The sequence below is a fragment of the Oncorhynchus tshawytscha genome, linkage group LG08 (assembly GCF_018296145.1).
Source record: "Oncorhynchus tshawytscha isolate Ot180627B linkage group LG08, Otsh_v2.0, whole genome shotgun sequence".
Classification (NCBI taxonomy): Eukaryota; Metazoa; Chordata; class Actinopteri; order Salmoniformes; family Salmonidae; genus Oncorhynchus; species Oncorhynchus tshawytscha.
This window is the reverse complement of record NC_056436.1, coordinates 6,050,123-6,075,507: the sequence shown is the minus strand read 5'-3', so window position 1 is coordinate 6,075,507 and position 25,385 is coordinate 6,050,123. Positions and strand designations below refer to the sequence as shown.

Below are 25,385 nucleotides of genomic sequence, written 5' to 3'. Positions count from 1 at the left end.
TCCATCACAAACCCTGCATTCTGTCCCCCCTCCTCGTCCTCCATCACAATCCCTCCATTCTGTCCTCCTCCTCCTCCTCCTCCATCACAATCCCTCCATTCTGTCCCCTCCTCCATCACAATCCCTCCATTCTGTCCTCCTCCATCACAATCCCTCCATTTTGTCCTCCTCCTCCATCACAATCCCTCCATTCTGTCCTCCTCCTCTTCCATCACAATCCCACCATTCTGTCCTCCTCCTCCTCCATCACAATCCCTCCATGCTGTCCTCCTCCTCCATCACAATCCCTCCATTCTGTCCTCCTCCTCCTCCATCGCAATCCCTCCATTCTGTCCTCCTCCTCCATCGCAATCCCTAAATTCTGTCCTCCTCCTCCATCACAATCCCTCCATTCTGTCCTCCTCCTCCATCACAATCCCTCCATTTTGTCCTCCTCCTCCATCACAATCCCTCCATTCTGTCCTCCTCATCACAATCCCTCCATTCTGTCCTCCTCCTCGTCCATCGCAATCCCTCCATTCTGTCCTCCTCCTCGTCCATCACAATCCCTCCATTCTGTCTTCCTCCTCTTCCATCACAATCCCTCCATTCTGTCCTCCTCCTCTTCCATCACAATCCCTCCATTCTGTCCTCCTCCTCTTCATCACAATCACTCCATTCTGTCCTCCACCTCTTCCATCACAATCCACCCATTCTGTCCCCCTCCTCCATCACAATCCATCCATTCTGTCCCCTCCTCCATCACAATCCCTCCATTCTGTCCTCCTCCTCTTCCATCACAATCCCTCCATTCTGTCCTCCTCCTCTTCCATCACAATCCCTCCATTCTGTCCTCCTCCTCTTCCATCACAATCCCTCCATTCTGTCCTCCTCCTCCATCACAATCCCTCCATTTTGTCCTCCTCCTCCATCACAATCCCTCCATTCTGTCTCCTCATCACAATCCCTCCATTCTGTCCTCCTCCTCTCCATCACAATCCCTCCATTCTGTCCTCCTCCTCCTCCATCACAATCCCTCCATTCTGTCTTCCTCCTCTTCCATCACAATCCCTCCATTCTGTCCTCCTCCTCTTCCATCACAATCCCTCCATTCTGTCCTCCTCCTCCATCACAATCCCTCCATTCTGTCCTCCTCCTCCATCACAATCCCTCCATTCTGTCCTCCTCCTCCTCCATCGCAATCCCTCCATTCTGTCCTCCTCCTCCTCCCTCCTCGCAATCCCTCCATTCTGTCCTCCTCCTCCATCACAATCCCTCCATTCTGTCCTCCTCCTCCATCACAATCCCTCCATTTTGTCCTCCTCCTCCATCACAATCCCTCCATTCTGTCCTCCTCATCACAATCCCTCCATTCTGTCCTCCTCCTCGTCCATCTCAATCCCTCCATTCTGTCCTCCTCCTCGTCCATCACAATCCCTCCATTCTGTCTTCCTCCTCTTCCATCACAATCCCTCCATTCTGTCCTCCTCCTCTTCCATCACAATCCCTCCATTCTGTCCTCCTCCTCTTCCATCACAATCCCTCCATTCTGTCCTCCTCCTCTTCCATCACAATCCCTCCATTCTGTCCTCCTCCTCTTCCATCACAATCCCTCCATTCTGTCCTCCTCCTCTTCCATCACAATCCCTCCATTCTGTCCTCCTCCTCCATCACAATCCCTCCATTTTGTCCTCCTCCTCCATCACAATCCCTCCATTCTGTCCTCCTCATCACAATCCCTCCATTCTGTCCTCCTCCTCGTCCATCTCAATCCCTCCATTCTGTCCTCCTCCTCGTCCATCACAATCCCTCCATTCTGTCTTCCTCCTCTTCCATCACAATCCCTCCATTCTGTCCTCCTCCTCTTCCATCACAATCCCTCCATTCTGTCCTCCTCCTCTTCCATCACAATCCCTCCATTCTGTCCTCCTCCTCTTCCATCACAATCCCTCCATTCTGTCCTCCTCCTCTTCCATCACAATCCCTCCATTCTGTCCTCCTCCTCTTCCATCACAATCCCTCCATTCTGTCCTCCTCCTCTTCATCACAATCCATCCATTCTGTCCTCCACCTCTTCCATCACAATCCATCCATTCTGTCCCCCCTCCTCCATCACAATCCATCCATTCTGTCCCCTCCTCCATCACAATCCCTCCATTCTCACAATCCCTCCATTCTTCCATAACAATCCCTCCATTCTGTCCCCTCCTCTTCCATCACAATCCCTCCATTCTGTCCTCCTCCTCTTCCATCACAATCCCTCCATTCTGTCCTCCTCCTCCATCACAATCCCTCCATTCTGTCCTCCTCCTCCATCACAATCCCTCCATTCTGTCCTCCTCCTCCATCACAATCCCTCCATTCTGTCCTCCTCCTCCATCACAATCCCTCCATTCTGTCCCCCTCCTCCATCACAATCCCTCTATTCTGTCCCCTCCTCCATCACAATCCCTCCAATCTGTCCCCCTCCTCCATCACAATCCCTCCATTCTGTCCCCCTCCTCCATCACAATCCCTCCAATCTGTCCCCCTCCTCCATCACAATCCCTCCATTCTGTCCCCCTCCTCCATCACAATCCCTCCATTCTGTCCCCCTCCTCCATCACAATCCATCCATTCTGTCCCCCTTCTCCATCACAATCCCTCCATTCTGTCACCCTCCTCCATCACAATCCCTCCATTCTGTCCCCCTCCTCCATCACAATCCCTCCATTCTGTCCCCCTCCTCCATCACAATCCTTCCATTCTGTCCCCCTCCTCCATCACAATCCCTCCATTCTATATTACTCTTCTATCACTCCATCATCTCTCCCTTCACTGTCCCTATACCTCCTTCCAATACCTGCTCCTCTTTATCACTCCATCACACATCTATCCTTCCCTCCCCTCCACCTCTCCTCCCTCCTCTCCCCCGCTCCTCCCTCCCTTGTCCCTAGGAGACGAGGATGAGGAAGACTCTGGTGAAGAGCGTCTCCCATCATGTTTCGACTACGTCATGCACTTCCTCACCGTCTTCTGGAAGGTCAGTTGACAGAGAGGTTATAGGTTAGAGACGCCTTCTGGAAGGTCAGTTCACAGAGAGGTTAGAGGTTAGAGACACCTTCTGGAAGGTCAGTTCACAGAGAGGTTAAAGGTTAGAGACACCTTCTGGAAGGTCAGTTCACAGAGAGGTTAGAGACACCTTCTGGAAGGTCAGTTCACAGAGAGGTTAGAGACACCTTCTGGAAGGTCAGTTGACAGACAGGTTAGAGGTTAGAGACACCTCCTGGAAGGTCAGTTCACAGAGAGGTTAGAGACACCTTCTGGAAGGTCAGTTCACAGAGAGGTTAGAGACACCTTCTGGAAGGTCAGTTCACAGAGAGGTTAGAGGTTAGAGACACCTTCTGGAAGGTCAGTTCACAGAGAGGTTAGAGGTTAGAGACACCTTCTGGAAGGTCAGTTCACATAGAGGTTAGAGGTTAGATACACCTGGAAGGTCAGTTCACAGAGAGGTTAGAGACACCTTCTGGAAGGTCAGTTCACAGAGAGGTTATAGGTTAGAGACGCCTTCTGGAAGGTCAGTTCACAGAGAGGTTAGAGGTTAGAGACACCTTCTGGAAGGTCAGTTCACAGAGAGGTTAGAGGTTAGAGACACCTTCTGGAAGGTCAGTTGACAGAGAGGTTAGAGACACCTTCTGGAAGGTCAGTTGACAGAGAGGTTAGAGGTTAGAGACACCTTCTGGAAGGTCAGTTGACAGAGAGGTTAGAGGTTGGAGACACCTTCTGTAAGGTCAGTAGACAGAGAGGTTAGAGGTTAGAGACACCTTCTGGAAGGTCAGTTCACAGAGAGGTTAGAGGTTAGAGACACCTTCTGGAAGGTCAGTTCACAGAGAGGTTAGAGGTTAGAGACACCTTCTGGAAGGTCAGTTGACCGAGAGGTTAGAGACACCTTCTGGAAGGTCAGTTGACAGAGAGGTTAGAGGTTGGAGACACCTTCTGGAAGGTCAGTTGACCGAGAGGTTAGAGACACCTTCTGGAAGGTCAGTTGACAGAGAGGTTAGAGGTTGGAGACACCTTCTGGAAGGTCAGTTGACAGAGAGGTTAGAGGTTAGAGACACCTTCTGGAAGGTCAGTTCACAGAGAGGTTAGAGGTTAGAGACACCTTCTGGAAGGTCAGTTGACAGAGAGGTTAGAGGTTAGAGACACCTTCTGGAAGGTCAGTTCACAGAGAGGTTAGAGGTTAGAGACACCTGGGAGGTCAGTTCACAGAGAGGTTAGAGGTTAGAGACACCTTCTGGAAGGTCAGTTGACCGAGAGGTTAGAGAAACCTTCTGAAGGTCAGTTCACAGAGAGGTTATAGGTTAGAGACGCCTTCTGGAAGGTCAGTTCACAGAGAGGTTAGAGGTTAGAGACACCTTCTGGAAGGTCAGTTCACAGAGAGGTTAGAGACACCTTCTGGAAGGTCAGTTCACAGAGAGGTTAGAGACACCTTCTGGAAGATCAGTTCACAGAGAGGTTAGAGACACCTTCTGGAAGGTCAGTTCACAGAGAGGTTAGAGACACCTTCTGGAAGGTCAGTTCACAGAGAGGTTAGAGACACCTTCTGGAAGGTCAGTTCACAGAGAGGTTAGAGACACCTTCTGGAAGGTCAGTTCACAGAGAGGTTAGAGACACCTTCTGGAAGGTCAGTTCACAGAGAGGTTAGAGGTTAGAGACACCTTCTGGAAGGTCAGTTGACAGAGAGGTTAGAGGTTAGAGACACCTGGAAGGTCAGTTCACAGAGAGGTTAGAGACACCTTCTGGAAGGTCAGTTCACAGAGAGGTTAGAGGTTAGAGACACCTTCTGGAAGGTCAGTTCACAGAGAGGTTAGAGGTTAGAGACACCTTCTGGAAGGTCAGTTCACAGAGAGGTTAGAGACACCTTCTGGAAGGCCAGTTGACAGAGAGGTTAGAGGTTAGAGACACCTTCTGGAAGGTCAGTTCACAGAGAGGTTAGAGACACCTTCTGGAAGGTCAGTTCACAGAGAGGTTAGAGACACCTTCTGGAAGGTCAGTTGACAGAGAGGTTAGAGACACCTTCTGGAAGGTCAGTTCACAGAGAGGTTAGAGGTTAGAGACACCTTCTGGAAGGTCAGTTCACAGAGAGGTTAGAGACACCTTCTGGAAGGTCAGTTCACAGACCTTCTGGAGGTTAGGTTAGAGACACCTTCTGGAAGGTCAGTTGACAGAGAGGTTAGAGGTTAGAGACACCTTCTGGAAGGTCAGTTGACAGAGAGGTTAGGTTAGAGACACCTTCTGGAAGGTCAGTTCACAGAGAGGTTAGAGGTTAGAGACACCTTCTGGAAGGTCAGTTCACAGAGAGGTTAGAGGTTAGAGACACCTTCTGGAAGGTCAGTTCACAGAGAGGTTAGAGACACCTTCTGGAAGGTCAGTTGACAGAGAGGTTAGAGGTTAGAGACACCTTCTGGAAGGTCAGTTCACAGAGAGGTTAGAGACACCTTCTGGAAGGTCAGTTGACAGAGAGGTTAGGAGACACCTTCTGGAAGGTCAGTTGACAGAGAGGTTAGAGGTTAGAGACACCTTCTGGAAGGTCAGTTGACAGAGAGGTTAGAGGTTAGAGACACCTTCTGGAAGGTCAGTTGACAGAGAGGTTAGAGGTTAGAGACACCTTCTGGAAGGTCAGTTGACAGAGAGGTTAGAGACACCTTCTGGAAGGTCAGTTGACAGAGAGGTTAGAGGTTAGAGACACCTTCTGGAAGGTCAGTTGACAGAGAGGTTAGAGGTTAGAGACACCTTCTGGAAGGTCAGTTCACAGAGAGGTTAGAGGTTAGAGACACCTTCTGGAAGGTCAGTTCACAGAGAGGTTAGAGACACCTTCTGGAAGGTCAGTTCACAGAGAGGTTAGAGACACCTTCTGGAAGGTCAGTTCACAGAGAGGTTAGAGACACCTTCTGGAAGGTCAGTTCACAGAGGTTAGGTTAGAGACACCTTCTGGAAGGTCAGTTCACAGAGAGGTTAGAGGTTAGACACCTTCTGGAAGACACCTTCTGGAAGGTCAGTTCACAGAGAGGAGGTTAGAGACACCTTCTGGAAGGTCAGTTCACAGAGAGGTTAGAGGTTAGAGACACCTTCTGGAAGGTCAGTTGACAGAGGAGGTTGGAAGGTCAGTTCACAGAGAGGAGACACTTCTGGAAGGTCAGTTCACAGAGAGGTTAGAGACACCTTCTGGAAGGTCAGTTCACAGAGAGGTTAGAGGTTAGAGACACCTTCTGGAAGGTCAGTTCACAGAGAGGTTAGAGGTTAGAGACACCTTCTGGAAGGTCAGTTCACAGAGAGGTTAGAGAGACACCTTCTGGAAGGTCAGTTGACAGAGAGGTTAGAGGTTAGAGACACCTTCTGGAAGGTCAGTTCACAGAGAGGTTAGAGGTTAGAGACACCTTCTGGAAGGTCAGTTCACATAGAGTTGACAGAGAGGTTAGAGACACCTTCTGGAAGAGGTTAGGAGAGGTTAGAGACACCTGGAAGGTCAGTTCACAGAGAGGTTAGAGACACCTTCTGGAAGGTCAGTTGACAGAGAGGTTAGAGGTTAGAGACACCTTCTGGAAGGTCAGTTCACAGAGAGGTTAGAGGATAGAGACACCTTCTGGAAGGTCAGTTGACAGAGAGGTTAGAGGTTAGAGACACCTTCTGGAAGGTCAGTTCACAGAGAGGTTAGAGGGAGGTTAGAGACACCTGGAAGGTCAGTTCACAGAGAGGTTAGAGGATAGAGACACCTTCTGGAAGGTCAGTTGACAGAGAGGTTAGAGGTTAGAGACACCTTCTGGAAGGTCAGTTCACAGAGAGGTTAGAGGTTAGAGACACCTTCTGGAAGGTCAGTTCACAGAGAGGTTAGAGGGTTAGAGACACCTTCTGGAAGGTCAGTTCACAGAGAGGTTAGGTTAGAGACACCTTCTGGAAGGTCAGTTCAGAGAGGTTAGAGGTTAGAGACACCTTCTGGAAGGTCAGAGGTTAGAGACACCTTCTGGAAGGTCAGTTCACAGAGAGGTTAGAGGTTAGAGACACCTTCTGGAAGGTCAGTTCACAGAGAGGTTAGAGACACCTTCTGGAAGGTCAGTTGACAGAGAGGTTAGAGACACCTTCTGGAAGGTCAGTTCACAGAGAGGTTAGAGACACCTTCTGGAAGGTCAGTTCACAGAGGAGGTTAGAGACACCTTCTGGAAGGTCAGTTCACAGAGAGGTTAGAGACACCTTCTGGAAGGTCAGTTCACAGAGAGGTTAGGAGACACCTTCTGGAAGGTCAGTTCACAGAGAGGTTAGAGACAGAGGGTTAGAGGTTAGAGACACCTTCTGGAAGGTCAGTTGACAGAGAGGTTAGAGACACCTTCTGGAAGGTCAGTTCACAGAGAGGTTAGAGGTTAGAGACACCTTCTGGAAGGTCAGTTCACAGAGAGGTTAGAGGTTAGAGACACCTTCTGGAAGGTCAGTTCACAGAGTTAGAGACACCTTCTGGAAGGTCAGTTGACAGAGAGGTTAGAGGTTAGAGACACCTTCTGGAAGGTCAGTTCACAGAGAGGTTAGAGGTTAGAGACACCTTCTGGAAGGTCAGTTCACAGAGAGGTTAGAGGTTAGAGACACCTTCTGGAAGGTCAGTTCACAGAGAGGTTAGAGGTTAGAGACACCTTCTGGAAGGTCAGTTGACAGAGAGGTTAGAGGTTAGAGACACCTGGAAGGTCAGTTCACAGAGAGGTTAGAGGTTAGAGACACCTGGAAGGTCAGTTCACAGAGAGGTTAGAGACACCTTCTGGAAGGTCAGTTCACAGAGAGGTTAGAGACACCTGGAAGGTCAGTTCACAGAGAGGTTAGAGACACCTTCTGGAAGGTCAGTTGACAGAGAGGTTAGGAGACACCTTCTGGAAGGTCAGTTCACAGAGAGGTTAGAGACACCTTCTGGAAGGTCAGTTGACAGAGAGGTTAGAGGTCAGAGACACCTTCTGGAAGGTCAGTTGACAGAGAGGTTAGAGGTCAGAGACACCTCCTGGAAGGTCAGTTCACAGAGAGGTTAGAGGTCAGAGACACCTTCTGGAAGGTCAGTTGACAGAGAGTTAGAGGTTAGAGGTCAGAGACAAGGTCATCTGGAAGGTCAGTTGACAGAGAGGTTAAAAGTTAGAGGTCAGAGACACCTTCTGGGAGGTCAGTTCACAGAGAGGTTAGAGGTTAGAGACACCTTCTGGAAGGTCAGGTCACAGAGAGGTTAGAGGTTAGAGACACCTTCTGGAAGGTCAGTTGACAGAGAGGTTAGAGGTTAGAGACACTTCTGGAAGGTCAGTTCACAGAGAGGTTAGAGGTTAGAGACACCTTCTGGAAGGTCAGTTCACAGAGGTTAGGTTAGAGACACCTTCTGGAAGGTCAGTTCACAGAGAGGTTAGAGGTTAGAGACACCTGGAAGGTCAGTTCACAGAGAGGTTAGAGACACCTTCTGGAAGGTCAGTTCACAGAGAGGTTAGAGGTTAGAGACACCTTCTGGAAGGTCAGTTGACAGAGAGGTTAGACACCTTCTGGAAGGTCAGTTGACACCTTCTGGAAGTCAGTTCAGTTCACCTTCTGGAAGTCAGAGGTTAGGAGACACCTTCTGGAAGGCCAGTTGACAGAGAGGTTAGAGGTCAGAGACACCTTCCTGGAAGGTCAGTTCACAGAGAGGTTAGAGGTCAGAGACACCTTCTGGAAGGTCAGTTGACAGAGAGGTTAGAGGTTAGAGGTCAGAGACAACTTCTGGAAGGTCAGTTGACAGAGAGGTTAAAAGTTAGAGGTCAGAGACACCTTCTGGAAGGTCAGTTCACAGAGAGGTTAGAGGTTAGAGACACCTTCTGGAAGGTCAGGTCACAGAGAGGTTAGAGGTTAGAGACACCTTCTGGAAGGTCAGTTGACAGAGAGGTTAGAGGTTAGAGACACCTGGAAGGTCAGTTCACAGAGAGGTTAGAGGTTAGAGACACCTGGAAGGTCAGTTCACAGAGAGGTTAGAGGTTAGAGACACCTTCTGGAAGGTCAGTTGACAGAGAGGTTAGAGACACCTTCTGGAAGGTCAGTTGACAGAGAGTTAGAGGTCAGAGACACCTTCTGGAAGGTCAGTTGACAGAGAGGTTAGAGGTCAGAGACACCTCCTGGAAGGTCAGTTCACAGAGAGGTTAGACAGAGACACCTTCTGGAAGGTCAGTTGACAGAGAGGTTAAAGGTCAGTTAGAGGTCAGAGACACCATCTGGGATGTCAGTTCACAGAGAGGTTAGAGGTTAGAGACACCTGGAAGGTCAGTTCACTTAGAGGTTAGAGATACCTTCTGGAAGGTCAGTTCACAGAGAGGTTAGAGACACCTTCTGGAAGGTCAGTTGACAGAGAGGTTAGAGACACCTTCTGGAAGGTCAGTTGACAGAGAGATTAGAGGTCAGAGACACCTTCTGGAAGGCCAGTTGACAGAGAGGTTAGAGGTCAGAGACACCTTCTGGAAGGTCAGTTGACAGAGAGGTTAGAGGTTAGAGACACCTTCTGGAAGGTCAGTTCACAGAGAGGTTAGAGGTTAGAGACACCTTCTGGAAGGTCAGTTCACATAGAGGTTAGAGGTTAGATACACCTGGAAGGTCAGTTCACAGAGAGGTTAGAGACACCTTCTGGAAGGTCAGTTGACAGAGAGGTTAAAGGTTGGAGACACCTTCTGGAAGGTCAGTTGACAGAGAGGTTAGAGGTTAGAGACACCTTCTGGAAGGTCAGTTCACAGAGAGGTTAGAGGATAGAGACACCTTCTGGAAGGTCAGTTGACAGAGAGGTTAGAGGTTAGAGACATCTTCTGGAAGGTCAGTTGACAGAGAGGTTAGAGACACCTTCTGGAAGGTCAGTTGACAGAGAGATTAGAGGTCAGAGACACCTTCTGGAAGGCCAGTTGACAGAGAGGTTAGAGACAACTTCTGGAAGGTCAGTTGACAGAGAGGTTAGAGGTTAGAGGTCAGAGACACCTTCTGGAAGGTCAGTTGACAGAGAGGTTAGAGGTTAGAGACACCTTCTGGAAGGTCAGTTCACAGAGAGGTTAGAGGTTAGAGACACCTTCTGGAAGGTCAGTTCACATAGAGGTTAGAGGTTAGATACACCTGGAAGGTCAGTTCACAGAGAGGTTAGAGACACCTTCTGGAAGGTCAGTTGACAGAGAGGTTAGAGGTTAGAGACACCTTCTGGAAGGTCAGTTGACAGAGAGGTTAGAGGTTAGAGACACCTTCTGGAAGGTCAGTTGACAGAGAGGTTAGAGGTTAGAGACACCTTCTGGAAGGTCAGTTAGAGACAGAGAGGTTAGAGGTTAGAGACACTTCTGGAAGGTCAGTTCACAGAGAGGTTACCTTCTGGAGGTTAGAGACACCTTCTGGAAGGTCAGTTGACAGAGAGGTTAGAGAGAGACAGGTCAGTTCTGGAAGGTCAGTTCACAGAGAGTTAGAGGTTAGAGACACCTTCTGGAAGGTCAGTTCACAGAGAGGTTAGAGGTTAGAGACACCTTCTGGAAGGTCAGTTCACAGAGAGGTTAGAGACACCTTCTGGAAGGTCAGTTGACAGAGAGGTTAGAGACACCTTCTGGAAGGTCAGTTGACAGAGAGACACCTTAGAGGTCAGAGACACCTTCTGGAAGGTCAGTTGACAGAGAGGTTAGAGGTCAGAGACACCTTCTGGAAGGTCAGTTGACAGAGAGGTTAGAGGTTAGAGACACCTTCTGGAAGGTCAGTTGACAGAGAGAGGTTAGAGGTTAGAGACACCTTCTGGAAGGTCAGTTCACAGAGAGGTTAGAGGTTAGAGACACCTTCTGGAAGGTCAGTTCACATAGAGGTTAGAGGTTAGAGACACCTTCTGGAAGGTCAGTTCACAGAGAGGTTAGGAGACACCTTCTGGAAGGTCAGTTGACAGAAGGTTAGAGGTTAGAGAGACACCTTCTGGAAGGTCAGTTGACAGAGAGGTTAGAGGTTAGAGACACCTTCTGGAAGGTCAGTTCACAGAGAGGTTAGAGGTTAGAGACACCTTCTGGAAGGTCAGTTGACAGAGAGGTTAGAGGTTAGAGACACCTTCTGGAAGGTCAGTTCACAGAGAGGTTAGAGGTTAGAGACACCTGGAAGGTCAGTTCACAGAGAGGTTAAAGGTTAGAGACACCTTCTGGAAGGTCAGTTGACCGAGAGGTCAGAGACACCATCTGGGATGTCAGTTCACAGAGAGGTTAGAGGTTAGAGACACCTGGAAGGTCAGTTCACTTAGAGGTTAGAGATACCTTCTGGAAGGTCAGTTCACAGAGAGGTTAGAGACACCTTCTGGAAGGTCAGTTGACAGAGAGGTTAGAGACACCTTCTGGAAGGTCAGTTCACAGAGAGGTTAGAGACACCTTCTGGAAGGTCAGTTCACAGAGAGGTTAGAGACACCTTCTGGAAGGTCAGTTCACAGAGAGGTTAGAGACACCTTCTGGAAGGTCAGTTCACAGAGAGGTTAGAGACACCTTCTGGAAGGTCAGTTCACAGAGAGGTTAGAGGTTAGAGACACCTTCTGGAAGGTCAGTTCACAGAGAGGTTAGAGGTTAGACACCTTCTGGAAGGTCAGTTGACAGAGAGACACCTTCTGGAAGGTCAGTTCTCAGAGAGGTTAGAGGTTAGAGACACCTTCTGGAAGGTCAGTTCACAGAGAGGTTAGAGGTTAGAGACACCTTCTGGAAGGTCAGTTCACAGAGAGGTTAGAGACACCTTCTGGAAGGTCAGTTCACAGAGAGGTTAGAGACACCTTCTGGAAGGTCAGTTCACAGAGAGGTTAGAGGTTAGATACACCTTCTGGAAGGTCAGTTCACAGAGAGGTTAGAGACACCTTCTGGAAGGTCAGTTCTCAGAGAGGTTAGAGGTTAGAGACACCTTCTGGAAGGTCAGTTCACAGAGAGGTTAGAGGTTAGAGACACCTTCTGGAAGGTCAGTTCACAGAGAGGTTAGAGACACCTTCTGGAAGGTCAGTTCACAGAGAGGTTAGAGGTTAGAGACACCTGGAAGGTCAGTTCACAGAGAGGTTAGAGGTTAGAGACACCTTCTGGAAGGTCAGTTCACAGAGAGGTTAGAGGTCAGAGACACCTTCTGGGAGGTCAGTTCACAAAGAGGTTAGAGGTTAGAGACACCTTCTGGAAGGTCAGGTCACAGAGAGGTTAGAGGTTAGAGACACCTTCTGGAAGGTCAGTTGACAGAGAGGTTAGAGGTTAGAGACACCTGGAAGGTCAGTTCACAGAGAGGTTAGAGGTTAGAGACACCAGGAAGGTCAGTTCACAGAGAGGTTAGAGACACCTTCTGGAAGGTCAGTTCACAGAGAGGTTAGAGGTTAGAGACACCTGGAAGGTCAGTTCACAGAGAGGTTAGAGACACCTTCTGGAAGGTCAGTTGACAGAGAGGTTAGAGACACCTTCTGGAAGGTCAGTTCACAGAGAGGTTAGAGACACCTTCTGGAAGGTCAGTTGACAGAGAGATTAGAGGTCAGAGACACCTTCTGGAAGGCCAGTTGACAGAGAGGTTAGAGGTCAGAGACACCTCCTGGAAGGTCAGTTCACAGAGAGGTTAGAGGTCAGAGACAACTTCTGGAAGGTCATTTGACAGAGAGTTTGAGATAAGAGGTCAGAGACAACATCTGGAAGGTCGTTGACAGAGAGGTTAAAAGTTAGAGGTCAGAGACACCTTCTGGGAGGTCAGTTCACAAAGAGGTTAGAGGTTAGAGACACCTTCTGTAAGGTCAGGTCACAGAGAGGTTAGAGGTTAGAGACACCTGGAAGGTCAGTTCACAGAGAGGTTAGAGGTTAGAGACACCTTCTGGAAGGTCAGTTCACAGAGAGGTTAGAGGTCAGAGACACCTTCTGGGAGGTCAGTTCACAAAGAGGTTAGAGGTTAGAGACACCTTCTGGAAGGTCAGGTCACAGAGAGGTTAGAGGTTAGAGACACCTTCTGGAAGGTCAGTTGACAGAGAGGTTAGAGGTTAGAGACACCTGGAAGGTCAGTTCACAGAGAGGTTAGAGGTTAGAGACACCAGGAAGGTCAGTTCACAGAGAGGTTAGAGACACCTTCTGGAAGGTCAGTTCACAGAGAGGTTAGAGGTTAGAGGTTAGAGACACCTGGAAGGTCAGTTCACAGAGAGGTTAGAGACACCTTCTGGAAGGTCAGTTGACAGAGAGGTTAGAGACACCTTCTGGAAGGTCAGTTCACAGAGAGGTTAGAGACACCTTCTGGAAGGTCAGTTGACAGAGAGATTAGAGGTCAGAGACACCTTCTGGAAGGCCAGTTGACAGAGAGGTTAGAGGTCAGAGACACCTCCTGGAAGGTCAGTTCACAGAGAGGTTAGAGGTCAGACACAACTTCTGGAAGGTCAGTTGACAGAGAGGTTAGAGATAAGAGGTCAGAGACAACATCTGGAAGGTCGTTGACAGAGAGGTTAAAAGTTAGAGGTCAGAGACACCTTCTGGGAGGTCAGTTCACAAAGAGGTTAGAGGTTAGAGACACCTTCTGTAAGGTCAGGTCACAGAGAGGTTAGAGGTTAGAGACACCTTCTGGAAGGTCAGTTGACAGAGAGGTTAGAGGTTAGAGACACCTGGAAGGTCAGTTCACAGAGAGGTTAGAGGTTAGAGACACCTGGAAGGTCAGTTCACAGAGAGGTTAGAGGTTAGAGACACCTTCTGGAAGGTCAGTTGACAGAGAGGTTAGAGACACCTTCTGGAAGGTCAGTTGACAGAGAGATTAGAGGTCAGAGACACCTTCTGGAAGGCCAGTTGACAGAGAGGTTAGAGGTCAGAGACACCTCCTGGAAGGTCAGTTCACAGAGAGGTTAGAGGTCAGAGACAACATCTGGAAGGTCAGTTGACAGAGAGGTTAAAAGTTAGAGGTCAGAGACACCTTCTGGGATGTCAGTTCACAGAGAGGTTAGAGGTTAGAGACACCTGGAAGGTCAGTTCACAGAGAGGTTAGAGGTTAGAGATACCTTCTGGAAGGTCAGTTCACAGAGAGGTTAGAGACACCTTCTGGAAGGTCAGTTGACAGAGAGGTTAGAGGTCAGAGACAACTTCTGGAAGGTCAGTTGACAGAGAGGTTAGAGATTAGAGGTCAGAGACACCTTCTGGAAGGCCAGTTGACAGAGAGGTTAGAGGTCAGAGACAACTTCTGGAAGGTCAGTTGACAGAGAGGTTAGAGGTTAGAGGTCAGAGACACCTTCTGGAAGGTCAGTTGACAGAGAGGTTAGAGGTCAGAGACACCTTCTGGAAGATCAGTTGACAGAGAGGTTAGAGTTCAGAGACACCTTCTGGAAGATCAGTTGACAGAGGCTAGAGGTCAAAGACACCTTCTGGAAGGTCAGGTGACAGAGAGGTTAGAGGTTAGAGGTCAGAGACACCTTCTGGAAGATCAGTTGACAGAGGCTAGAGGTCAAAGACACCTTCTGGAAGGTCAGGTGACAGAGAGGTTAGAGGTCAGAGACACCTTCTGGAAGGTTTTATATAGCTGTTGTAAAGCTTTGTGAATGCATTCATAAGGACACCTACAGTAAAGTGTTCAATTAGGATTATTCATATTGTTATTATTAGGTGCTGTTCGCCTGTGTTCCTCCCACGGACTACCTGAATGGCTGGGCCTGCTTCTTCATCTCCATCGTCATCATCGGCATGCTGACCGCAGTAATCGGCGATCTGGCCTCTCACTTTGGCTGCACCATCGGGCTGAAGGACTCTGTTACTGCCGTGGTGTTCGTGGCGCTGGGTACATCTGTCCCTGGTGAGCTCAGTAACGGGTGGTAGTGTGTGTGGGTTGCGGGGCATTGATTATCATACTGTGTGAATTGAATCGTCTATCTCTCCCTTTCCCTCTCTCTCTCTCTTTCCCTCTCTCTCTCTCCCTCTCTCTCTTTCCCTCTCTCTCGCTTTGCCTCTCTCTCTCTCTTTCCCTCTCTCTATCTCTCTCTTTCCCTCTCTCTCGCTTTGCCTCTCTCTCTCTCTTTCCCTCTCTCTATCTCTCTCTTTCCCTCTCTCTCTCTTTGCCTCTCTCTCTCTCTTTCCCCCCTCTCTCTCTATCTCTCTCTTCTCTCTCTTTCCCTCTCTCTCTCTCTCTTTCCCCCTCTCTCTCTCTCTCTCTCTTTCTCTCTCTCTCTCTCTTCTCTCTCTTTCCCTCTTTCTCTCTCTCTTTCCCTCTCTCTTTCTCTCTCTCTTTCTCTTCCCCTCTCTCTCTCTCTCTCTCTCTCTCTCTTTCTCTCTCTTTCTCTCTCTCTTTCCCTCTCTCTCTCTCTCTCTTTCTCTTCTCTTTCTCCCTCTCTCTCTCTCTCTTTCCTCTCTCTCTCTCTCTCTCTCTCTCTCTCTCTCTCTCTCTCTCTCTCTCTCTCTCTCTCTTCCTCTCTCTTTCTCTCTTCTCTCTTTCTCTCTCTTTCCTCTCTCTTTCTCTCTCTCTTTCCTTCTCTCTCTCTCTTTCCCTCTCTTTCCCTCTCTCTCTTTCCCTCTCTTTCCCTCTCTCTCTCTCCCTCTCTTTCCCTCTCTCTCCCTCTCTCTCTCCCTCTCTTTCCCTCTCTCTCTTTCTCTCTCTTTCTCTCTCTCTTTCCTCTCTCTCTCTCTTTCCCTCTCTTTCTCTCTCTTTCCCCTCTCTCTCTCTCCCTCTCTTTCTCTCTCTTTCCCTCTCTCTCTCTCTTTCCTTCTCTCTCTTTCTCTTTCTTTCCCTCTCTCTCTCTTTCCCTCTCTTTCTCTCTCTTTCCCTCTCTTTCCCTCTCTTTCCCTCTCTCGCTCTCTCTCTCCAGACACATTTGCCAGTAAGGTAGCGGCGGTGCAGGACACATATGCAGACGCCTCCATCGGTAACGTGACGGGCAGCAACGCGGTCAACGTGTTCCTGGGCATCGGGGTGGCATGGTCGATAGCCGCCATCTACTGGCACATGCAAGGCAAGCAGTTTGTGGTGGAGGCCGGCTCGCTGGCCTTCTCCGTCACCCTCTACACCATCTTCGCCTTCCTGGGGGTCTCCGTGCTGCTGTACCGCCGCCGGGCCCACATCGGGGGGGAGCTGGGCGGGCCGCGCGGCCACAGACTGGCCACCTCAGCCTTCTTCTTCAGTCTCTGGTTCCTCTATATCCTCTTCTCCAGCATGGAGGCCTACTGTCATATAGAAGGCTTCTAGAACACTTCTGAAACACTTCTAGAACCCTTCTGAAAGGCTTCTGGAGCATTCTAGAGCCTCCTTTCAGGCTCCTTCCAGGAGGTTCAAAGTAGAACTTTAAGAAGTAAAAGTGGGAATGATGTGGAAGGATGGTTTGTCGGTATAACGGGATGAGAAGAGGAGAAGAATAGGAAGTGAAGGGGGTTTGTGGTGGTAATAACTCCCTCTCCTCCACCCTCCCTCAACCCCCCCTCTAAGGACTCCCAGACGTGGTCAGTCTATCTATCGATGTTAAGGCATTGAGAGCCGGTCTGTTACCCACGTAGGAGTGCTTACAGCTGGGATTGGGGAACCGTCATACTGGGGTGAGAGCACCAGGAGTGGGTCTCATCTGGTCTGGTTTGTATTCCACTAGAAGAGACATCAACTGGTCTTAAAACTGGAGAGATCTGAGCTACCATTAGAAGTCTATATTTTTCTCAAACACCTTGATGAGAACAACTTTTTTTTTACACAACAAACAAAAATGACACACAAAAAAAAGACAAATCAAAGATGCTATTTTCTGATCTTACATTGTGGAGAACAAAAAAAGATGATATCGTTTAATGGATATTATGTTGTTGATGATGAGTGACAATTGAATGGACTCATAGTATTTAGTTTCTTATTTTTAAGGAACGAATACAGCGGCAGAGTTCTCAGAGGCAAAGAGGAGGAACAACGGGAAAAAACGAAGTAACAAAACGAAGTAAGAAAACGAAGTAACGACAGATCAAAAACGAAGTAACAAAACAAACTAACGACAGATCAAAAACGAAGTAACGACAGATCAAAAACGAAGTAACAAAACGAAGTAACGAGACAGATCAAAAACGAAGTAACAAAACGAACTAACGACGGATCAAAAACGAAGTAACAAAACAAACTAACGACGGATCAAAAACGAAGTAACAAAACGAACTAACGACAGATCGACGATCAAACTAAAGACGGAAGGAAAAGAACAAGAAGAAGGAAAACAAGGATTATTAAACTGCCTTGAACATCACTTCATTACTCTCTCTCTATATATATATATAATATAGAGACATATTTTCTGTATATTTTGAATATTTGTTTTCAATGTTGTCACATTTGGCTTCTTCAGTCCTACAGAGGACCGCTGTGGTTTGGTTTGGTTTGAGGGGGTCGTATCCTGGGAAAAGGATACCTATGTCTCAAATGGCACCCTGCAGAGAGAAATACTTTCTCCCAGGGCTCATATAGCTCTGGTGCACTACATAGGGAATAGGGCTCTGGTCAACGGTAGTGCACTACATAGGGAATAGGTTGCCATTGGAGATGTACCCCGATGTCGTCTTCATGTTGTTTTATAAATATCTATTACATCTTACCTAATGAATTTAAAGAAACATTGTATTTTAATTTATTATTAATATAAATATATTGCTCTCACAAAGTTTTCACATTTTATTAAATCAACAACAACAACAACCCCCCCCTCCCCAAAAAATATAAAATGTGTTTCTGCAGAAAACTGTAACTGATTGATAATTCAGAGCTATTTTTCTACTGGTCTTCCATGATGCACTTTGCTGTAAACATCTTATTTATTGAGACTTCTGTTCCCATGTGACGTACAAGATGGTAATATTGAACTATAAGACCTGTTGAAATGACGAAACCCTTTACTGCATCTGTAGCTCACTACCAGCGTGGTGCTAGTGGGTTGAGATGAGATGACCTGACTCAATGTCTCATTGACAAGCTTTTCATTCAATTCATGTCATACTTTTTTAAAATCACTTGTGACATAGTCAAAAGGGGAAATAAGTGTTATCATTTGTTTTGAAATGTGTTCTACGCTCTTGTGGCTTTGAATCTCTAGTGACTCTTGTCGAGGAGTGAAATTTAAAGGAGAGAGAGACATTTTAAAGAGAAAGAGAAAGAGAGATGGTGAGAGAGAGAGAGAACTCATGTATACTAATTTAAAGGAGAGAGAGAGGGAGAGATAAACATGGTTTAATAGTGATTAAGAGAGAGAACTCATGTATACTAATTTAAAGCTCTCAACAATCAGATATTTGTTGTTTAATTTATAATTTATAATTTAATTTATATACCTGTACTGTAGTCTATTATTTAAATACCTGATTGTTGGCCATTTTAAATCTGTGTAGAGAACCAAAATGCATAGAGGTACAGCTATACAACATCAAGGATGTATCCACTAGGAACCAGGGGTTGGAATCCCCCAAAAAATATTTTGTTTCAGAACTATATTCTTTTTTTGGTCCGTTTCACTGTTTTCCGACCAGCAACGTGTTGAACCAATTCTAAACAACAACAACAACAACAAGTGTACTGGTTTATATCGTTCATTTCTATTCCCTTTTAAACCTCTGAAATGTTGCTCAATATTAAATGACTTCACTAATCAGTGCGGATAGAGCAGCTTGCTAAGCTATTTAATCAGTATAGGAAAGTCATTAAGAGCCAGTTGTCTTTTGCCGTAAAAGCATGGTTTAATCAGAATGAAAAACACACACGCGCGCGCTGTGCTGCCACTCACTATGGACAGACAGGGCGCGAGATGCGAATGATATTTTGAGGGTGGGGAGAGAGCGAGATGGGGTGGAGGAGGCTTGGCTTGAAGCGCTGGGCATCTTATGACGTGCATTAACTGAATTAGGCAGAATTATATCTTCTTATATCATAGTGGCTTCTATGGAGGAACGTCGAATGTCTTTAAACTTCCGGGTGTGGGTTTAACGTTGGACAAGAGAGAACATTATCTAGCTAACAATCTTGTGTGTTCAGAGCAGCACCAGAATTACCTTTTTTTGTAGTTAATAAATCCAATGTGAAATGTGATAACTAGAGTATCCTTAACTAGCATTGAAAAAAAAGTTAATCCGTTCTTCTCTAATTCAACATCTCTCTCCCTACTTTCTGAATCACGTTAGATTCAGGTGAGGTAGCCTACACACACACACTGGCATAGGTAACAGAGTGAGGGCTTTGCATAGACGCTTTGTGGCAATTTTTGTGGGACTGGGAAAAAAATGTCTGGAACTTTAAAAAATAACGTTATTAACCGGTTCCCACGCTTTAATGGTTCTGTCCTGGAACCATATGGATCACTTTCGTTCCCGGTTCTGATTCTGTCCCTCAAATAAATTCGTTATTTTCCGGTTTTTGTGTCTGTTCCCTGAACTGTTTCCAACCCCTGCTAAGAACCAAACAGAAGCAAACAGAACGAAACGGGGAAAGGAACCAACCTAATTTTGTCCAATAGAAATCCTCGTTTTCATTGCAAAATTATTTCCGTTGCTAAACGTATTTTGTTGTTGTTACGGTGTGTGACTAATGAATACAACCTAGTAACACGATGAGGTCATCAGAGGGAGACCCAGAAAGCCGCAGTGACACTCAGGTACCACCAGGGGGGGGGGGTCAATCTCAATATCAACCTCCAGCCCTTGTGGTGTGGTTGCCTCTTCCCTTCGATTCCGTTCCCTTGGTCTGGTCAGGTCCACTCTTCATAACACCCGAGTTTGTATTTATAGTTTCCTCTTCTATCATGAGACATCAGGCAGTGGCTTGCCTGGTCCCAGATCTGTTTGGGTTTTTTTTCCTACTCCGTTGTCATTGTCGAGTCAGTTGCATGAACAATTCCGTAATGAGTTGTCAAAAGTGTAGGAACGGACTGGAACTCAGGCTAGCTCAACGACACGTGTACGTCAATCTACATGTTTACAGACAAACACAGTAACGTGTGCTTACTATGTCAACATTTACATCCACCGTAGTGTGTGTGTGTGATTATCAAACGCCATACCCCCCCCCTCCTGAGAGTCTTATAGGAAACAAGAATTGCTGTGTTATGAAGTGACCAGCGCAAATAGAAGGATATAAATAAATAAAAACATTTAAGAACTTATCTTATCTACATACAATCCCAAAATATATTTAGCATGGTGCCAGTCTTATTTGTTAGTTTAGTGGAGGATCATTTTGTTAGTTTACTGGAGGATCATTTTGTTAGTTTACTGGAGGATCATTTTGTTAGTTTACTGGAGGATCATTTTGTTAGTTTAGTGGAGGGTCATTTTGTTAGTTTACTGGAGGATCATTTTGTTAGTTTAGTGGAGGATCATTTTGTTAGTTTAGTGGAGGATCATTTTGTTAGTTTAGTGGAGGATCATTTTGTTAGTTTAGTGGAGGATCATTTCGTTAGCTTGGTTTTATTCATGATCTTGTCACGTGAGAAGAGTTTATCTGTATGCACAAGTGATTGTATCTGTTCTACAGCACAGCTGAGAACGCTGTCATTGTCACTCACGTTGTGAAGGGATGAGAACACGTTTTAATGGATGGAGAAGGATTGTTCGTGGTTTAAAATAGACATTTGTGTTTTTACGTGAATGTTCTTTGATACCATCCCCCTCTATTGGTTCTGTGCGGGATAACGGACATGCAGTCGTAATATAGTTAATCTATAACTGTCACCTCTCTGTTGTAATTTACCACCATATTACACTGGATTTTTACAGAAGTCAGGGACAGTATTTAAAAATAGAAATTGACTTTTTAAGATGATTATTTTTTGTCCACAGAGTATGGTTGTATGTGATGTCGTCATGAAATGTGCTTTGTTTACACGTTACGAATCACCATAATTTGCAACAAAATCTCAAATAGTTTCTTTTTTGAATCAACGATGCTGTGACAGTATGCGTGGCAACTTTGAAAGAAACTTTTATTTCAAATTGTGATATGTTTTTACAAATATCCAAAAAAGAGAGGTATGGAGTTTCTCTATACTGATGTCCCAGATCAAATAGAGGTGTTTATAATATATTTACCTAAAAGTTTTTTTCTAATACAGATTTAAAAAATAACTTGTTTTGGTGCTGATAAAAGTAAAAACAATCCCTCTGCAAAAGCCTGTCAAAAATAATCTGCACCTTGTAACCACAATGTATTTCATCTTGTACCATGTACCATGTTCCGTTCCAATGTATCTCATCTTGTACCATGTTCCGTTCCAATGTATCTCATCTTGTACCATGTTCCGTTCCAATGTATCTCATCTTGTACCATGTTCCGTTCCAATGTATCTCATCTTGTACCATGTTCCGTTCCAATGTATCTCATCTTGTACCATGTTCCGTTCCAATGTATCTCATCTTGTACCATGTTCCGTTCCAATGTATCTAGTCTTGTATCATGTTCCGTTCCAATGTATCTCATCTTGTACCTTGTACCATGTTCCGTTCCAATGTATCTCATCTTGTACCTTGTACTACGTTCTGCCATGAATTGCAATGTTTCTATCATGTCCATCTCGCATTTGACCGTGTCCCAAATGGCACCCTATTCCCTATATAGTGACAATGGCCCCGGTCAAAACTAGTGCACTATAAAGGGAATAGAGTGCTGTTCGGGACTCAGCCAATGTTATGAAGGTGACGCAACCAGGACCTGAGCCATCACATATCATCATACCCCAATATTACATGTACCAGCAGCATATTGTACCAAAAAAAAAACAACACAAATCTAGTAAGACTACCATGACTATTAAAACGGACTTTAACATTGGAGTCTTGGTTGATGACGCTCACTCTGGACTGTTTTTGACACTTTGATTCACAAAAAAAAAATGTGACTGAACTGATATCTATGGGTGGGCGAGGGGGCGGGGCGGGCGGGCGAGGGGGCGGGGGGCGGGCCGGGCGAGAGGGCGGGCCGGGCGAGGGGGCGGGGTGGGGGGAGAGAAGAAGATAAATAAAAAAAACATTGGATTTCAATGCATTTCAATTTATATATGTCAAATGATTATTGATTTTAATGTCTATTTTGTCAAAAGCATCCTCACGTAGTATGTTTGTATATTTATATATGTATATAAGTATATGTTTCCCTATTTATATATTTACTGTACGTCTTATTACAACATAGGTGTCATGACAACTGGACGGTAAATTGAATCAAAGCTGCTTTACAGGTTGACTGGTTGACAAAGATCTACTGTATAGCTTTGTCTGTAAGATACAGAACATGGGTAGTGTCCCAAATGACACCATATTCCCTACGTAGTGCACTACTACTGTAAATAAAGGGTTCTGGTCAAAAGCAATGCACCACGTAGGAAATGGAATGTCTTTAGGGACACATGCAGTCAATGTGTTCCGTCCACGGTTATAGTGTGCCTGCCTAGCAAACCCCACGGGTACCTGGAAATCCAGATCCAAGATTTGATTGAATTCAAGTCACGATGTTCACAACAACAACAACAACAACAACAACACACCATTGATGATTGCACTGTACTTCAGATAGTTGGATAGTTCATTTTTGATTATTTGTTTGTTTTTTGTTTGTTTTTTTACTTCCTCGCTATGAAACGTTTGTTTTTATTTCAGGGAATTATGCATGGGAATTAATTATTTAATTTGACAAATTTATTGCCAATTTTGTTACATTTTCGATTTTTGTTTTGTCAATAACATAATAAAGGAGACAATTTGAAACATCTTTGTTGAGATCTGTGGTGCATTTTTATCCTAGAATCAACCAATAATTTCCTATAAATGTAGGTTACAATTTTCAAGTTAGGGTTAAGGGGAAGGAGAGCAATACGCATGAATGGCAGAGAAGGTCATTGATCTACAAAATGATCTCACATCTTAAATAACCACCTTACTCATTGTGACTTGCAGATCAGCGACTGACCACAATTGTTGCTCTCAAATAGCTGACATGCCTGCCTGCCTGCCTGCAGCATGGCACACCAGCCCAACACAGGTGCTGCTTGGCTTGCGGTCTTCTCTCATTGATGGACAGGCGAGGCGCTGTCCACTGTCCGTGGTGCTGAAACGGCCTCCCGTCTCTCTGTTGTCGTCGTAGCTGTCCGTGGTGCTGAAACGGCTACCCGTCTCTCTGTTGTCGCCGTAGCTGTCCGCGGTGCTGAAACGGCTACCCGTCTCTCTGTTGTCGTCGTAGCTGTCCATGGTGCTGAAACGGCCTCCCGTCTCTCTGTTGTCGTCGTAGCTGTCCACGGTGCTGAAACGGCTACCCGTCTCTCTGTTGTCGTCGTAGCTGTCCGTGGTGCTGAAACGGCTACCCGTCTCTCTGTTGTTGTTGTCGTAGCTGTCCGTGGTGCTGAAACGGCTACCCGTCTCTCTGTTGTTGTCGTAGCTGTCCGTGGTGCTGAAACGGCTACCCGTCTCTCTGTTGTCGTCGTAGCTGTCCGTGGTGCTGAAACAGCCTCCCGTCTCTCTGTTGTCGTCGTAGCTGTCCACGGTGCTGAAACGGCTACCCGTCTCTCTGTTGTCGTCGTCTCTCTGTTGTCGCGCGTAGCTGTCCGTGGTGCTGAAACGGCTACCCGTCTCTGTTGTCGTAGCTGTCCGTGGTAGCTGTCCGTGGTGCTGAAACGGCTACCCGTCTCTCTGTTGTTGTCGTAGCTGTCCGTGGTGCTGAAACGGCTACCCGTCTCTCTGTTGTTGTCGTCGTAGCTGTCCGTAGTGCTGAAAGTTTATGGCTGCTGTTTGTAAGAGTGTACCTAGTCACATACAAAACAAGATGGTAGGCCTAACTAAGTATGTCAAACTAGACCACATGATAGCCCATAAGCCTAGAAATTAGCCTACAGAAAGGAATCTGTTGTCGTTGTAACCCTGAAATATTGGTACTATTACGGTTGTCACCATAGAGATAGATAGACAACTCATCTTTGTATCTGTGCCATTACAGTATCTGTGACAGCGTGTGCAGTGCCATTCAGGCAATCTCCATTTTGAAGTAGTCCGTCCATTTTTTTTTCACGATTGGCTGATCCCCCCTTAATGATCATGGTCTCCTTCGCCGTTCTATCACCATAACACACCCCTCCTAGCGCTGCTCATCATTTCAGGGGCGCTCGGCTCTAACCTACGGTTCTGCTCTCGTCTTCCCCTCTATACATTCTGCGTTGCAGCATCCCTGGGACTTCGTATTCTGAGCATGCACCAAACATAGAATGGCCACTGTGTGCTTTACAAATGGCATACAGTCCACCAGTCAATACGAGAAATGAATAAATTGCAGGCAAACTGAAGCAGCTGTATCTACTGTGGTTTGTGTCTTAGATATACTGTTACTCTGTAGTCTGTGTCTTAGATATACTGTTACTCTGTAGTCTGTGTCTTAGATATACTGTTACTCTGTAGTCTGTGTCTTAGATATACTGTTACTCTGTAGTCTGTGTCTTAGATATACTGTCGGTATTGGGGCCTGAAGCTGGAGAATTCCCTGTCAGGGTCTATCTTACCTGTGTAGTGTCATATCCCTTGTCAGGGTCTATATTACCTGTATAGTGTCATATCCCCTGTCAAGGTCTATCTTACCTGTATAGTGTCATATCCCCTGTCAGGGCCTATCTTACCTGTATAGTGTTATTCTTTAAAAGGCATGTTAGGAATCTTCATTTCAACTGTGTGCACCATAGAACCCCAATAATCATGACAAGCTCACATTGGAGGCCCAATTCAATCAGACATACATTTGTAATGCTCTTACACATACAGAAATTACACTGAAATATCTAATCAATCACATCAAACCTGTTCTCTCACCTCCGTACAGGCTGTGTCCGAGGGGGTATGTTCTTTCACCTCCGTACAGGCTGTGTCCGAGGGGGTATGTTCTCTCACCTCCGTACAGGCTGTGTCCGAGGGGGTATGTTGTCCGAGGGGGTATGTTCTCTCACCTCCGTACAGGCTGTGTCCGAGGGGGTATGTTCTCTCACCTCCGTACAGGCTGTGTTGAGGGGTATGTTGTCCGAGGGGGTATGTTCTCTCACCTCCGTACAGGCTGTGTCCGAGGGGGTATGTTCTTTCACCTCCGTACAGGCTGTGTCCGAGGGGGTATGTTCTCTCACCTCCGTACAGGCTGTGTCCGAGGGGGTATGTTGTCCGAGGGGGTATGTTCTCTCACCTCCGTACAGGCTGTGTCCGAGGGGGTATGTTCTCTCACCTCCGTACAGGCAGGCTGTGTCCGAGGGGGTATGTTGTCCGAGGGGGTATGTTCTCTCACCTCCGTACAGGCTGTGTCCGAGGGGGTATGTTCTCTCACCTCCGTACAGGCTGTGTCCGAGGGGGTATGTTCTCTCACCTCCGTACAGGCTGTGTCCGAGGGGGTATGTTCTCTCACCTCCGTACAGGCTGTGTCCGAGGGGGTATGTTCTCTCACCTCCGTACAGGCTGTGTCCGAGGGGGTATGTTCTC

At 46.7% G+C, this 25,385-nt stretch overlaps 1 protein-coding gene across 1 annotated transcript in view; it reads left to right on the top strand.

Moving 5' to 3' along the window:
* The window catches only part of LOC112239860 (sodium/calcium exchanger 3), a 175,795-nt gene extending 154,089 nt beyond the window's left edge, over window positions 1-21,706 (top strand). The window contains exons 6-8 of the mRNA XM_042325125.1: window positions 2,916-3,001; window positions 14,562-14,748; window positions 15,755-21,706. Of these exons, the coding sequence (XP_042181059.1) occupies window positions 2,916-3,001; window positions 14,562-14,748; window positions 15,755-16,131 (650 nt within the window). The 3' untranslated portion in view covers window positions 16,132-21,706. The remainder of the gene's footprint in view (window positions 1-2,915; window positions 3,002-14,561; window positions 14,749-15,754) is intronic.
* The last annotated feature ends 3,679 nt before the right edge of the window (window positions 21,707-25,385 follow it).